We start from the raw sequence: 16,562 nt of genomic DNA, 5'->3' as shown, positions 1-16,562 counted from the left end.
TATAGGTTTCAGAACAATCAATTATTTTAAAAGATTTTGCCATATACTATTCCACTCTGATATGCAGACATGGAGAAAACTAAAGGTTTTACAAAGTGGAGCTCCTTGATTTTTATTCATAACTAACAAGTTTTTTTTTTCCCGTGTGAAATTTGCTTCTCTTTTTCAACAAATCCAGGTCTTGGATGTTCAGGAAACTATAGATCGTCAACAGGGTAAAGAGTATGAACATGACCTTAGTGAGACAGAAAAAGCTATAGTCAGAGAAATGTGCAATGTAAGTTTAATGTGCTTTATTGTGTATTCTGTGTTGAAAGCTTCATCATAGCTTAGTTATTGCTTCATGAATACCTACTTTTTAAAATGCTGACCACATGCCTTTATCTTTTTTATATGAAAATAAAACCAACCTCCCCCTTGATTTTTTTTTAGTAAATTTTATTGCAGTTTTATTAACATAATAAGCATGCTATAAAATATTCAGGTAAGCGATAATCAGCCAATTCTGTCTTCCAAAAGACTTGTAAGAGTTTCTGAATAAGTTTTCTAAAATGTTACTAGTTTTGATAAATAAATTTCCATTTCATAATTTTTCTTAAACTTCTATAAAGATTGGTGTTTAAAAACCTGTGACAAACAAAGAAAATGCTTGGGGAAAAAAATCACCATCTTAATGGGTAATATTGGCATAGTTCTTCATGCATATAGGTAGGCTTCATGTCATGCCAAGCAGTATCTTTACCTTCAGTGGTTGATGCAAGCTCAAAAATAGTAAGAGGAGATAGACAGCCATCATAGGTAGAAAACTACCTATGATGTCATAGACAAACAGTGAAAAAAAAAGAAAAAATGGACATGCTATTTTCACAATGAATATCCTATGTATCATTACTGGGCTTTGGATTTTATTAATCTGACTGAATTTTAATGCTTGGTTGTATCATTTAATCAGTAGTATAACTTGTGAAGCTTATTTTAAAAAACTAAGAATATTACAGAGGAAGACATTTGTTGAAAGCAAAAATTCACTGCCGATTATACTAAGCACTGATTTGAATTGGCTCTATACTATACTTTTATCCTTATATTCTTTGTCCATTAAGATATCAAAATTGCTTAGAAATATCCTTAAGCTTTAGACTATTTGCACTATTCCATTTATCTACCTTCCTAGGGTGTTCCTAGAATCCAGTAAGTGATAAATAGTAAGTCCCATGGGCATTTTAACACTCTTGCCCAGCACATAGAGGCTCCTGCTTGCTTGCTTGTGGCTGTTTTTCTTTTGCAATCATTTCCAAATACCTGTTTTTCTTTCCTGAATATCTGTTTTTTGTCTGTTTTCAGTTCTAGATGTCATAATTTCCTAAATTCATCACTGTTCACCTCCTGTAGCTTTTCTTCTGTCCTTAAGGTTTTTCCATCTGAATATTTCTCTCAGCTCAATTTAAAATTTTGAAGCACATGCTCAGGAAGGCCTGTTGCTTCCCATCTGTTGCCTAAAGAATGAGAAAGTTCAGACATTAGGAATGGTACAACTAGAAGAGACCTTAAAAGGTCATTCATATTCCAGTGGTTGTCAGAGTCATAGGAGGTACCTTCGTAATTTGGAAGTCTGAGTTCGCCCCCAGATCACGGGCAATTTGGGTAGGAACTCCTGGGTGAGAACCCCACACTCACACTTCATATTTGAAGAAACTACAATTCTGAAATTAAGTGACTTGCTCATATTGTTCTCGAATCAGCAGTGAAGTCAGACATATACCCTGATTTTCTCTGAGGACCAGTTCTTTCCATTTCCCCAAGTGTGATTAATCTGGGTGGGCACTTTGCTTTTCATCCTGGAGGAAAGAAAGTGCATGTATCTTATAGGGGAGGCCATCTCCATTGTGCTTACTGCCAGAATTTCTATAAAGAAATGGGATTGTTTTGGGTTTGGGGGAGTTTTTGATGAAAGGTCTCTAGACATTAGAAAACTAATTTCTTAGTCATAGAAGAGACCCACTAAGGAATAGGATCTTAAGTTTTGCATTGATCTTAGCCCTTTTTTTTTCTTCAAAAATTCTTCCAAGGGCCACATACAGTGGTATTGTTGTTGACTTCAGAAAACCAAAAGCTTTCTCTGTCTCTCTCTCTCTCTTTTTTTTTTGTCTTTTTAGGGCCACACCACCTGCAGCACATGGAGGTTCCCAGGCTAGGGGTCAAATCTTTTTTACCTTCACAAGTTTTCTTTCCTAACTGCCCACTTTTGTCTTGCAAGATGCAAGAAAAAAGAATGTAAGCTAGTTCAAATCTGATTATTAGCACTGTTATATTTGGAAACTATTTAAAAGCCAAGAGAAAAAAAAAGTGTTGGTTTAACATATTTGTGTCACCATTGTAAGTTATATCAGCTTCAAAAACACAATAGCATATATACTGGAGAAGAAAAATACAGATTGCAAGACAGTTTCACAGCTGGTTTCTAAGAAATAACTTGTCTAAGATTAGAAGAACTATGTGCTTTTATAATAATGTTACAGATATAAAACTTTCTCATAGTGTGAGATTAAATTCTACCTGAGTCTTCTCACTAAAGATAATAGTTTTATCTCAGCCTTTGGTGTTCTTTCTGGAGATAACATCTATACGATGAAAAGACTGTTACAGCACCATCATGTTGATTCGTAAGCATGAAGTGCTTTTATTCTCTTCCCAAACTATACCACAAAAAATAGACTGCCTTCTAAGAAACATTAAATCTTTTTGTGGTAATGGTTTTATCTTAGGTTTGTCTGTTTGGCTCATGTAAATTCCATGAGAAGAGCTGATATATTTGACTGGCCATCTCAGCCACCATCTCAGATCCCCACCTGTTCTGCTCTTTTTAGTTAACAAGCCACTGCTCTGTGTCCACCTTAGTATCCTTGGCTGATGTTAGAGCTTCCTCTGAGTTTCCTTTTACCACACAGTAATTTCAGGGTTAAGGCCCATAGCATTCTATATTGGAATACTTGAAGAGGGGTTGCACTGTTGAGTTGTAATTATCTAATGCCTTATACCCCTGTTTGAGTCTGTCCTCTGCTTCTAAATGGAACATCAAAGCATCCTGAATAACTGTAATTGTATATACCATTTAACAGCTAGGGGAGAAAGTCCATAGCATCCCTTTGGCTTCCTGCTTCATACTTGTACCACTTTAGTCAGCATATAGAGAAATGGTACTTAACTAATGCCCCTGTACACAGCTTGAGCCATCCATTCCAGTATCATTTGCTTTATAAATATTCAAGGACCATAACTACAACTGCCTTCAAATATGACAGGATGTCTCTACCACATAGTAGTGTCTGCTGAAACAGACTAATAATTCCATTGGCTTTGAAATGAAGGTAGATAGAACCCTATTATTCTTATGTGTTACTTATGAATAGTACTTGGTTTCCCTGGATTATCTGCTCTTTTTAAAAGAGAAAATAATCTATGAATAATTAATGAGTCAGCTGGTTCTTGTTAGAACAATGTTAATTTGGGGGGGCTTAATCAGATCATAATACTTATGATCCTTGTGAAACACTCTAGGAGGGTTATAATACTGTGTGTGTTTCCTAATTAATGTTGGTATGTCTTTGTTGGATTCAGTGGTTTTACTTATATTATTGTTATGCTCATCTTTTGCTATCATGCCTTTAAATGGCCCAATTTTTAACACATTGTAATTGCAACTTGAATTTATTCTTTTCCCTGTATTTGAATGCTTTCTGTTGGGGTAATCTGAGATATCATAAATCTTAGCTCTCTACCAGTATGCTGAGGCCCCCACTTCACAGGGAAATCTACTAGCTCAGGACTTAAATAGCTAAGAACAAAAGCTCCTTCATTGTTCTTAAAGGATTAAATATTTTGGTACCCTTATAATAAATGTATAATATAGGAACCAGGATGATTTGCTGAACAGCAAAATCATCATGTGTTCTTAATTCTGGCTACATGTCACAATCATGTTGAAAGCTTAAAAAAAATGCAGACGACCATACCTATTTAAGAGCAACTCCAAGTGTGGAGTGTGCAGCCAGAGTTGAGGACCGCTTCTTGTACCTAGTGTAAGCTGGCACATCATTTTTTAATTTTGACCCCCTGTGGCTAAACAAAGCATAGTAGTCTCACCTATTGAGCAGTTCTTATGATTTAGAAACTTGCATCACATTTCGTGTTTGAGTTCATTCATGTGAATATCGTGTCTTTTGTCTTCACATTCTTCTTTGCCCCTTTCATAGATTCTCCCTTAAAAAAAAATACATCTTTTTGTGGAAGAGGACAATTAAGATGCTTACTTTTTTTTTTCTTTTTTAAAGGTTGTATGGAGGAAACTTGGAGATGCTGCAGGTTCGTGTCCTGGAATTAGGCAACATTTGTCTGGGAACCAGTACAAAGGACCAATGTGAGAAGCACTCTCTTTCGAACATGACATCACCACTGCCAGAGAGATAAAAGAGAAGAGTGATTTTCATGATCTTGGAGTAACAGAGTGATTGTACATTGCACATATTTTCCCTCTAAGACATTTAGTATAACTGAAGCTGTATTTTATGTCTCTCACTTAGATGTTCACAACAGTCAGTCTCAAGGTAGTTTGGAAAATCACCATTTTGGTACCAATATTTTCATTAGAACTGAAACATTTTTGACTCTTCGGATCTAAGATCATAATTGGGAAATCTGCATGATTGGAAGAGTCCAGTAGAGCCTCAGTGGTTTTGATAGAATTGAATCATTGCATATAATGGTGGGAGTGTTCTGCCATGTGGTTCAAGATAAAAGCTGATTTCCAGCTTCCCACGTTGGGAGTTGGTGACCTAGTTCTTATATTTTAGTCAATAAGACACTAGTTCCTGATGCATTATTAATTTGGATGCAAGATAAGGTTAGGTTTCTGGGATTTTGTTTTGACTTTTGAGGTGCTAAAAATAACATATAAATTTTCCTTACCAGCTAGAAAGGTAGCAAGACTTTGTAGAGTGCTTATCAGAGAGTACCATTTATTTCAGTTGATCAAAATAAATATATCTGTTCTTTTCACCTTGATGTATTGTTCATGAAGACACATTTTGGGGACATATCAACCTCCATCTTCATTCAGTGTATTCATTGATGTTACTATTAACAATTTCAAGCAAACATAATTTTTCTAAGTGTTTCCAGCTGTGAGATGTCACTTTCTACAGTTTAGTTTCTAGACATGCTGTTATATTTAATAAACTTTCTGTAAACTTTAAAATATTGCACTGCATTTATGAAAAAAGCTTTCTTTGCCTACAGCAGCTATCTAACATTTTATGAAACTGACGCATGTCCTTCATTATTGAAGCTAAAAGCTCTTGTTCAGATTGCTTGAGGTTTGGAAAGGAGGTGTGCTAGCTTTGCTTAGTTTTCATTTTTGGTTATATATATATATATAATAATAGACTGTGTGTATTGGAAATGCTATGATAGGTATTTTGTGTTTATCCAAATGCAATGATAGTTTCTTGTATGAATGTGCAAGAGGCCTGTGACAGAATGCTAAGTTTTTATTGTAGTTTAAGATTATAAAAGTAGGAATGCAACAATTCCAAGTTTTCAGATTTCCCCTAAATTACTCAGATTTGATTCATAGCAGGTATTCTGTTGTTGCTCTTGTTTTTAAATGGGATCATTACACATGTATTAGTTGTTATTGGTGAAGGAATGTGAAGGAGTTTCATTATTTTTTTAACGTTATTGTGATGAAAAAGCAGCCCTCTATTTTCAAAATATTTATGAATTAATTTGCTATAGAATTATCTCTCTAATTATCATAATTGGGTTACCATTTAAGTTTTTCTTTTAAAATGTTTTAATTATATTATTACTCTATAAAAGAAAATTGCTTGCTATATTTACACTTTCTCTTGAAAAGCTTTCACCCTTAAATTGTTGTATTCCTACACTCTGAAGACATTTAAAACAAGTTTTTGTGGCTGCAGTAGAGCCTGCTGAAGCTAATACAAGGAACACTGGTCTTTTGACAAAATACTTGTGTAAATTTTGATACTGTATTAAAACTATTTTTTTAAAGTTCTGCATAAAATTGAGTATCAAGTATATGTGTTCATCTTAGCAATGGTAATAAATTATTTAATCTCAATGTTTTTTCTTCACAATGTTTTTCCTAAATTGAGTAGATTTCTAATAGTTACTAGATATTTCTCTTGCATGACAGAAAAGATAGTAACACAAATGATTCCTTTTCTTAAATATGCTCTCACTGTATGTAAATCAATGAAAATAGAACACACCCTCAAACCATGCCCAAAAGTAAGCTCAAAATGGTTCAAAGACTTAAACATAAGACAAGACTCCATAAAACTCCTAGAAGAGAACATATGCCAAACATTCTGACATAAACTGTACAAATGCTTTCTTAGGTCACTCTCCCAAGGCAACAGAAATAAAAACAAAAATAAAACAATGGGATATAATCTAACTTAACAAGGTTTTGCACAGCAAAGAAAAACCATAAAAGAAAGAACAATCTATGGAATGAGAGAAAGTAGTTGCAAATGATGCAACTAACAAGGGCTTAATTGCCAAAATATAAAAACAACTCACAACAATGGCAAAAAAAGGGGGGGGGGGGAGTTCCCATTGTGGCACAGTGGAAACGAATCCAACTAGAAACCATGAGGTTGCTGGTTCAATCCCTGGCCTCACTCAGTGGGTCAAGGATCCAGCGTTGCTGTGGCTGTGGTGTAGGCTGGCAGCTGCAGCTCTGATTCAACACCTAGCCTGGGAACCCCCATATGCCATGGGTGCAGCCCTAAAAAGACAAAAAAAAGGGGGGCACAAGAGCTAAATAGACATTTCTCCAAATAAGACATAAAGATGGCCATCAGGCACATGAAAAAATGTTCAACATCACTAATTACTAGAGAAATTCAAATCAAAACTACAATGAGGTAACCTCACACCAGTCAGAATGGCTATTATTAATAAGTCTACAAATAGCAAGTGCTAGAGAAGGTGTGGAGAAAAGGGAAGCCTCCTATGCTGTTGGTGGGAGTGTAAATTGGTATAACCACTTTGAAAAATAGTATGGAGTTTCCTCAGAAAACTAAATATAGAACTACCATATGACCCAGGAATCCAACTCCTGGGCATATATTCGGGCAAAACTAAAATTTGAAAACATACATGCCCCTTGTATGTTCATAGCAGCACTATTCATAATATCCAAGACATAAAAGCAACCTAAATATGTGTTGACAGATGAATGGATTAAGAATATATGGTACATATACACAGTGGAATACTACTAAGCCATAAAAAAGAATGAAATAATGCCATTTGAAGCAAAATGGACACAAATAGATATTCTCATGCTAAGTGAAGTTAAGTCAGAAAGAGACAGATACCATATGATATCACTTATATGTGGAATCTAAAATATGGCACAGAGGGAATGTAAACTGGTACAGCCACTATGGAGAACAGTTTGGAGATACCTTAGAAATCTAGACATAGAACTTCCATATGACCCCACAATCCCACTCTTGGGCATCTATCCGGACAAAACTCTACTTAAAAGAGGCACGTGCACCCGCATGTTCATTGCAGCACTCTTCACAATAGCCAGGACATGGAAACAACCCAAATGTCCATCCACAGATGATTGGATTCGGAAGAGGTGGTATATATACACAATGGAATACTACTCAGCCATAAAAAAGAATGACATAATGCCATTTGCAGCAACATGGATGGAGCTAGAGAATCTCATACTGAGTGAAATGAGCCAGAAAGACAAAGACAAATACCATATGATATCACTTATAACTGGAATCTAATATCCAGCACAAATGAACATCTCCTCAGAAAAGAAAATCATGGACTTGGAGAAGAGACTTATGGCTGCCTGATGGGAGGGGGAGGGAGTAGGAGGGATTGGGAGCTTGGACTTATCAGACACAACTTAGAATAGATATACAAGGAGATCCTGCTGAATAGCATTGAGAACTTTGTCTAGATACTCATGTTGCAACAGAACAAAGGGTGGGGAAAAAAAATGTAATTGTAATATATACATGTAAGGATAACCTGACCCCCTTGCTGTACAGTGGGAAAATAAAAAAAAATTTAAAAAAAATAAAATATGGCACAGATGATCCTATCTATAGAGCAGAAATAGACTTACAAGCATGAAGAACAGACTTGTGGTTGCCAATGGGGAGGGGAGGGAGAGGTATTGACTGAGAGTTTGAGGTTAGTGGAGGCAAACTATTACATTTAGAATGGATGATCAATCAAGTACTACTCTATAGCACAGGAAACTATATCCAATCTCTTGTGATAAAACATAATGGAAGATAATATGAGAAAAAGAATATATATATATATATATATATATATATATATATATATATATATATATAACTGGGTTACTTTGCTGTACAGCAGAAATTGATACAACATTGTAAACCAAGTATAACTTAAATAAATATGTTGTTAATGAGGGATTTAATAGTCAGATACATCAACTCATACTATTTCTACTATAATGTAGTTAAAATTTTAGAATATTTAATGTTTAAAAATTGGTTACAGGAATTCCCATTGTGGCTCAGTGGGTTACAAATCTGACTAGTATCCATTGAGGACACAGGTTGTATCCCTGGCCTTGCTCAGTGGGTTAAGGATCTGGCATTGCCATGAGCTGTGGCGTAAGTCAAAAATGCAGCTCGAATCTGATGTTTCCGTGGCTGTGGTATAGGCCAGCAGCTGTGGCTCCAATTTGACCCCTAGCTAGGGAACCTCCATATGCCATGGGTGCAGCCCTAAAACAAAAGAGAGAGAGAGAAAGAAAAATTGTCAGTACACAATTAAAGGACAATATTGTGTAATGAGATGCAGAAATTTTTCTTCATCTAGATTGAACCATATGAAATGCCAATATTTGACCATATTTGGACTATAAAACAGCAATTTCATATGGTTCATCATATGATTAAGAGATTTTGGGTGGGAATAAATACAACAGAAGTTCATGTTACCATGTTGGGCTGGAGCAACATAAAGTATGCTTTACTGAGTGCAGCACTGAATAAAGGCCTTTGGCTTGGTGAGGCTGACTTTGGACCAGCAAGTTAATGTTTGACTCTACAATTAGCTCTATGCATTAGAACAACTTAACCTCATTAAACCTCTGTGTATTGACATGCTGAAAGAAGATAACCTTACAATAACTCAGCTAGATAGAGCCTCCCTAGTTGCAAATTAATAGCCTCCCTAGTTGCAAATTTCAATGATCTTTATAGCCCTCAAGGAAAAATGGCAAGTCCTTTAAGACATAAAATCCTAGACCCATTAGCTATGGCAATTTATACCATTAGGCGGGGAAAAGAAGGGGGTATATATCTTCCACATAAAAAGATTCACTGCACATACATACTTTCAAGCTCTGTTCTTTACTTATTCAGCTTACCACAGGCCTTGTCATGACTAACCATAGATCATGATTTGGGAAATGGAGAAAAAGACATTTATCTAATTATCACAAAGGAATACTATGTTTGAAAAATATTCCCCAACTATTTAATTCTGAATTTTTCATTTTACTATGGAAATATTTGAGAATACTTTCACTCGAAAATGGAAGAATGAGTACATGCTGAATCTTCCCTCTCTTGTCTTGAACCCTAAAAATATTTGAGAAGATTTAGTAAATTTATAATCCCAGGAGAATATAAAAAACAGTGTACTCTATGGACCAGAAATTATACTGAATTCTTGAAAGAAGGGAGACCAAGGGTATCTTATTGAAGAATGGATCATATTTGAAAGGACACAATGGAGGATACTGTTTAAAAAGGAGGTGTAGCTGCAAGGGTGTCCAAACAAGGAAGCATGCATTGCTGGGATAACTGGAAATACTCAGGCATTTTGACTCCTGCATATAACCTCTCTCCCTTCTTGGGTGAGGCAGAGAACAAAGGAGATAACTGTTCCAAAGCCAGAATAGAGAGGTAGCTTATTTGAATCCAAGCTACAGCCAAAGTCTTAGCATTGATAACACCCAGAGGAAGAGGCACCCCATGGGCTCAGATCCTAAGTCACTGATACAGCCTGCTTAGAAGTTTGTCCCACCACCTCCTTTGCACATAGTTTAGAGAGGCTGAAATACCTCCCAATTACTGGCCTGCTTCAAATTGTAGAGTTAACAGACTAATACGGAAACTTCAGTACTAAGCTGAGTATACACCCAAATGTCACTGAACATTTCTTTCTTCCATTTCCCTCACTCTTCCCTCCCTTCTCTTTCCTAATTTTTTTTATTTCCCTATATTATATGAGTTTAAATTGTTACAGCCACCTTAAAACCATTTGGAAATAAGGATGAATCATAAATGAAGCATAGTCTAATTTCACTAAGATTTAAAAATATCTCTAAAACACAAGAGCCTCTTATTTTGCAATAATATTTCTCATAGTTTTGATGCCCAAATTATAATTCCATTTGATCTTATGGACTTTTGTTTCCTATCCCAGGACCTTTAGTTTTCTAGATCCTATTCTAAAGTGATAGCATACAAGATACATCATAATTACAGGAAAACAACAGATTCATATGCTAATTGTGAATGCAGTTCTATATATGCACAAATTGGCCTTTGATTTGATGAGCCATTGTTGGGGATGGGCCAAGCTGTATAAGCTTAATAGCATTTCAGAAATTATTAATGCAAATCTGTTTCATTTTTGCCAAAATCTAGGTTAGGTAGGAATGGTTTTCTGCAAAGCCATATAACAGTCCCTGGGGTATTTTTTTTAAATCATCACCATTCCTCAGGCTCAGTCTAGCTTTACCACTCAGTAGTGAACTATTGATTGGCTACCCAAAATTCATTTTTTCTCTTTTTTCTAAGCTAGATTTCCTTTGCTTTAGAAAGACACTGTTATTCCACACTGTCTAAAAGAATTGGGAGGTGTTTCCAAGTCTAAAGCATGTTGAAGAATGGATCCATATTTGATTGTTCTAAAGCCTAGCATCAAGGCCCATCTTGGTAATCTCATCCTGCTTGCTGAATGTTGGGCCAGGAAGCCAATCTTAAGCTAATCAGCACACAGCTTTCCTCTGGCCCAATTGTGGCAATGTGACCTAATAAGGCTCATTTAAGGTCTTGGGGAAAATTTTTTATGTCAGGGGTAGGAGAAAAGTTTTCTTCTCTCTCTTGTTGGATATACCAGGAGTTATCTATTGCATGATTCATATTGCCTGTCATTGAAAAGTCATCCTGAGGAGAAAGTATGCAGGCAGGAAAGGGTAGGGCCAAAAAAATTGTGGAAAAAGGGAGATGAAATATTGATTATACCTTTTCTGTAGTCTACTTGGTTTCTAGACCCACAAATAGAGATATTTAAATTTTCCTTATTGTTTTAAACTAGTTTGATTTGGGATTCCATTACTAACTGCCCAAAATCCTACTCAATAATATTGTACACTTCAAATGTTATGAATTGAGTATCTGGTATTCTGATGTAGAAGGGTGAAGGATAAATATTAAATATTCTATGATAATGGCTTAGTTGTATGGGAAGAACAAGGATTGTGTTTCAAACTGATTCCTTTAACTACTGTCACAAGTACCATTGATGAACATAGATGCAAAGAACCTCAACAAAATACTAAGAAATCAAATCTAACAATACATTAAAAAGATCATACACCATGATCAAGTGATATTTAGCCCAGGGATGCAAGGATTTTTCAATATCTGAAAATCAATATGATAACTACATTAATCAATTGAAAAATAAAAACTATATCATCTCAATAGAAAAAGCATTTGATGAGATTTAACATCCATTTATGATTTTTAAAATAATCCAGAAAGTGGACATTGATGGAACTTACCTCAACATATTGAAGGCTGTATAGGACAAGCCCACAGCAACATCAAACTCAAAAGTCAAAAGCTGAAAACAATCTAGAATCAGGAACAAGACTGGATGCCCACTTTCACCACTTTCAACACAGTTTTGGAAGTTCTAGCAATAGCAATCAGAGAACAAAAAACAATTAAAAGGAATCCATATAGAAAGGAAAAAGTAAAACTATCACTATTTGTAGATAACACACTATACATATAATATCCTCAAAATGCTACCAGAAAACTACTATTGCTCATCAATGAATGTGGGAAAATTGAGGGATAAAAAAATCAGTATACAGAAATGCAACACATTTCTATATATTAACAATGAAATATCACAAAGAATTTAAGGAAAAATCTCATTTATCATCACATCAAAAATATAAAATACTTAGGAATTAACCTACTTAAGGAGTCAAAAATCTATTCTCTGAAAATTTTAAGACACTGATAAGTGAAATGAAAGATAACAAAAACAGATGGAAGGATACACTGTGTTCTTAGATTACAGGAATCAATATTGTCAAATATTGTTAAAATGTCCATACTACAAAAGGCAATCTATGGATTCAGTGCAATGTCTATCAAATTACCAATGGCATTTTTCACAGAACTGGAATAATTTTAAAATTTGTATGCAAACCAAAAAAGCCTCAAATAGCCAAAACCATATTGAGAAAGAAGAATGGAGCTGTAGGAATTGTGCTCCCTGCTTTGAGACTATACTACAAAACTAAAGTCATCAAAACAGTTTGGTACTGGCATAAAAACAGACAAAAATATCAATGGAATGGGATAGAAAACCCAGACATAAACTCACAGACTTATGGTCAATTAATCTAGGACAAAGGAAGCAATAATATACACTGAAGAAAAGACAGTCTCTTCAACAAGTAGTATTGGGAAAGCTGGACAACTACATGTAAATCAATGAAATTAGAACTTTAATACTATATACAAAACTAAATTCAAAATGGTTTAAAGACCTAAACATAAGACATGACATCATACAACTCCTATATGAGAGCATAGACAAAACATCCTCTGACATAAATCATGGCAATTTTTTTCTTATATCATTATCCCAAGGCAAAAGAAGGTAAAAGGAAGCCCAGAAGGGAGTGAGTGACATGATATATTCAAAGTGATGAAATATAAAAAACTATAACCAAAAATAATCTATACAACGAGGCTCTCACTGAGATTTGATGGAGTGATCAAAAGCTTTACAGATAAGCAAAAGCTAAGAGACTTCCACACCACAAAACCATCTTTATAACAAATACTAAAGGAAATTCTCTAGGCAAAAAAGCAAAGGCCAACACTAGATACAAGAAAATTACAAGTGGGAAAGATCACATATAAATGTAAAAATAAAATCAAAGTATGAAATCACCCATAAGTATGATATCAAAACCAGCAACTGTGAGGAGAGAACAAATGCAGGATATTGGAAATACATTTGAAATTAAAAGAAGAGTCCCTTAAGGAGTTCCCATCATAGCTCAGTGGTAATGAACCAAACTAGTATCCATGAGGATGCAGGTTCAATCCCTTGCCTTGCTCACTGGGTTAAGGATCTGGCTTTACCATGAGCTGGGGTGTAGGTCACAGATTGGGCTTGGATCCTGTGTTGCTGTGGCTCTGGCACAGGCTCGCAGCTACAGCGCCAATTCGAACCCTAGTCTGGGAACTTCGATATGCCATGGGTGTGGCCCTAAAAAGACACACACACACACACACACACAAAGAGAAAAGTACCTTAAAACAATCTTGTATAAATATAGAATGTTATATCAAAACATCTTGGAATGGAAATCAAAAAATTACTATAGATACACCCACAAAAGAAAAAGTAATCCAAACACTACACAATGGAGAATAATCAAAACACAAGAGATTTCTTTCCTTCTGAAGGGAAGAAAAAAGACCTACCAACATAAAACCAAAACAATTAACAAAATTGCAATAAGACTAGACATATCAATAATTACCTTAAATGTAAATGGTTTAAATGCTCCAATCCAAAGGCACACATTGGCTGAATGGAAACAAAAATAAAACCTGTATATATGCTGTGTATCTGAGACCCACTTCAGATCTAGGGACACATATAGAGTAAAAGTGAGGGGATGGAAAGAGGTATTCCACGCAAATGGAAATCAAAAGAAAGCTTGAGTAGCAATATACATATCAGACAAAAGAGACTTTATAAGAAAGATTGTTGTAAGAAAGAAAGAAGCACACCACCTGATGATCAAGGTATCAATCCAAGGAGAAGATATAACAATTGTAAACATATATGTACCCAACATGGGAGCACCTTGATATATAGGCAAATGCTAACAGCCATAATAGGAGAAGTTGATAGTAACACAGTAATAAGAGACTTTAATACCCCCCACATTCTTTTTGGTTGTACCTGTGGAAAGTGGAAGTTCCTAGATCAGGGAAAAAAAATATGCAGAAGTTGTAGCCTGTACCACAGCTGCAGCAAACCTGGATCCTTAACCTGCCTCATCAGAACTGAACTTCTAACACCCTACTTTCATCAATGGACAGGGCATCCAGAGAGAAAATCAGTAAAGAAACACAGGCTTTAAATAACATATTAGATCAGATATACTTATTGATAATTATACAGCATTCCACCTGAAAGCAGAAGAATATATATTCTTCTCAAGTGTACATGGAACATTCTTCAGAATATATCACATCTTGGGCTACAAACGAAGACTCAGTAGATTTAAGAAAATTGAAGTACTATCAAGCATCTCTTCTGACCAAAACATTGTAAGATTAGAAATCAATTACTAGAAAAAAATCCTGTAAAAAACATAAAACATGGAGGAGAAATGATATGCAACTAAACAAGCAATGTTATCAATACGGAAATCAAAGAGAAGTCCTCTTGTGATGCATTGGTTTAAGGATCCAGCATTGTCGCTGAAGCAACTTGTCACCCCTGCTGTGATGCAGGTTTGGTCCCTGGCCCAAGGACTTCCACATGCTGTGGGCACAGACAAAAGAATGAATGAATAGAAAATAAAAAATACCTATAGACAAATTACAAAAAAAAATGACAATCCAAAACCTATGGGATGGAGCAAATGTGGTTCTAACAGGGAAGTTTATGGCAATATAATCCTACCTTAGGAAATAAGAAAAATATCAAACAACTTAACTTTACACTTAACGCTCCCAGAGAAAGAAGAATAGACCCAAAGTTAGTAGAAGGAAAGAAATAATAAAGATAAGAACAGAAATAAATGAAATAGAGAAGAAAACAATAGAAAAGATCAATGAAACTAAAAGCTGGCTCTTTGAAAAAGTCAAAACCAAAAAAAATTGGTCAAACTTTAGCCAGACTTACAAAGAAAAAATGGAGAGGGCTCAAATAAGTCCCATTAGAAATGGAAAAGAGGAGTTCCCTTTGTGGCACAGTGGTTAACGAATCCGACTAGGAACCATGAGGTTGCGGGTTCGGTCCCTGCCCTTGCTCAGTGGGTTAACGATCCGGCGTTGCCGTGAGCTGTGGTGTAGGTTGCAGATGTGGCTCAGATCCCGCGTTGCTGTGGCTCTGGCTGGCTCTGGCGTAGGCTGGTGGCTACAGCTCCGATTGGACCCCTAGCCTGGGAACCTCCATATGCCACGGGAGCAGCCCAAGAAATGGCAAAAAGACAAAAAAAAAAAAGAAAGAAATGGAAAAGAAGTTACAACTCACATCACAGAAATACAAAGGATCATAAGAGACTACTATGAGCAACTATATGACAATAAAATGGACAACCTAGAAGAAATGGACAGATTGTTATGAAGGTTACAACCTTGCAAGACTGAATCAGGACAAAGTAGAAAAAATGAACAGATCGATCACAAGTACTGAAATTGAAAGTATGATTTAAAAACTTCCAAGTAGCGAGTTCCCCTCATGGTACAGCAGAAATGAATCCAACTAGGAACCATGAGGTTGTGGGTTTGATCCTTGGCCTTGCTCAGCAGGTGAAGGGTCTGGCATTGCTATGAGCTGTGGTGTAGGTCACAGACATGGCTTGGATCTGATGTTGCTCTGGCTGTGGCATAGGCAAGCATCTGTAGCTCCAATTCGACCCCTAGCCTGGGAACCTCCATTTGCCACAGTTGTGAACCTAAAAAGCAAAACGCATACATACATAGATAATTCTAAATTCCAGGACTAGATGGCTTCACAGGTGAATTTCAAACATTCAGAGAAGAGTTGACATCTACTCTGCTGAAACTCTTCCAAAAAGTTGTAGAGGAAGGAACACTCCCAAACTCATTCAGTGAAATCACAATTACCCTGATAAGAAAACCAGACAAAACTACCAGAAAAAAAAATTATAGGCCAATACCACCGATGAACATAGATACAAAGATTTTCAACAAAATACTGTCAAATCAAATCCAACAATACATTAAAAAGATGATACACCATGATCAAGTGGGATTTATCCCAGGGATGTAAGGATTTTTCAATACCCACCAATCAATCAATGTGATATACCACATTAACAAACTAAAGGATAAAAACCATATGATCATCTCAATAGATGCAGAAAAAGCTTTTGACAAATTTCAACACCCATTTATGGTAAAAAAACTCTCCAGAAAGTGGGC

The 16,562-nt window shown here is 35.7% G+C and overlaps 1 protein-coding gene across 6 annotated transcripts in view; it reads left to right on the top strand.

Annotated features, from left to right (window-relative positions):
- CCDC85A (coiled-coil domain containing 85A) overlaps positions 1-6,142 on the top strand; it is a 207,924-nt gene extending 201,782 nt beyond the window's left edge. For 4 of the 6 annotated variants that reach the window (XM_047782040.1, XM_047782041.1, XM_047782039.1 and 1 more), the window contains one exon: positions 4,332-6,142. In XM_047782040.1, the coding sequence (XP_047637996.1) occupies positions 4,332-4,421 (90 nt within the window). In that variant the 3' untranslated portion in view covers positions 4,422-6,142. Of the gene's footprint in view, positions 1-178; positions 278-4,331 lie in introns of all 6 variants that reach the window. The other 2 variants (XM_047782037.1, XM_047782035.1) reach the window with 1 other exon arrangement.
- Positions 6,143-16,562: the final 10,420 nt, after the last annotated feature.

The sequence above is a fragment of the Phacochoerus africanus genome, chromosome 5 (genome assembly GCF_016906955.1).
Source record: "Phacochoerus africanus isolate WHEZ1 chromosome 5, ROS_Pafr_v1, whole genome shotgun sequence".
Classification (NCBI taxonomy): domain Eukaryota; kingdom Metazoa; phylum Chordata; class Mammalia; order Artiodactyla; family Suidae; genus Phacochoerus; species Phacochoerus africanus.
Note: the sequence above shows the minus strand (reverse complement) of the source record. Positions and strands in the feature narration are given on the sequence as shown.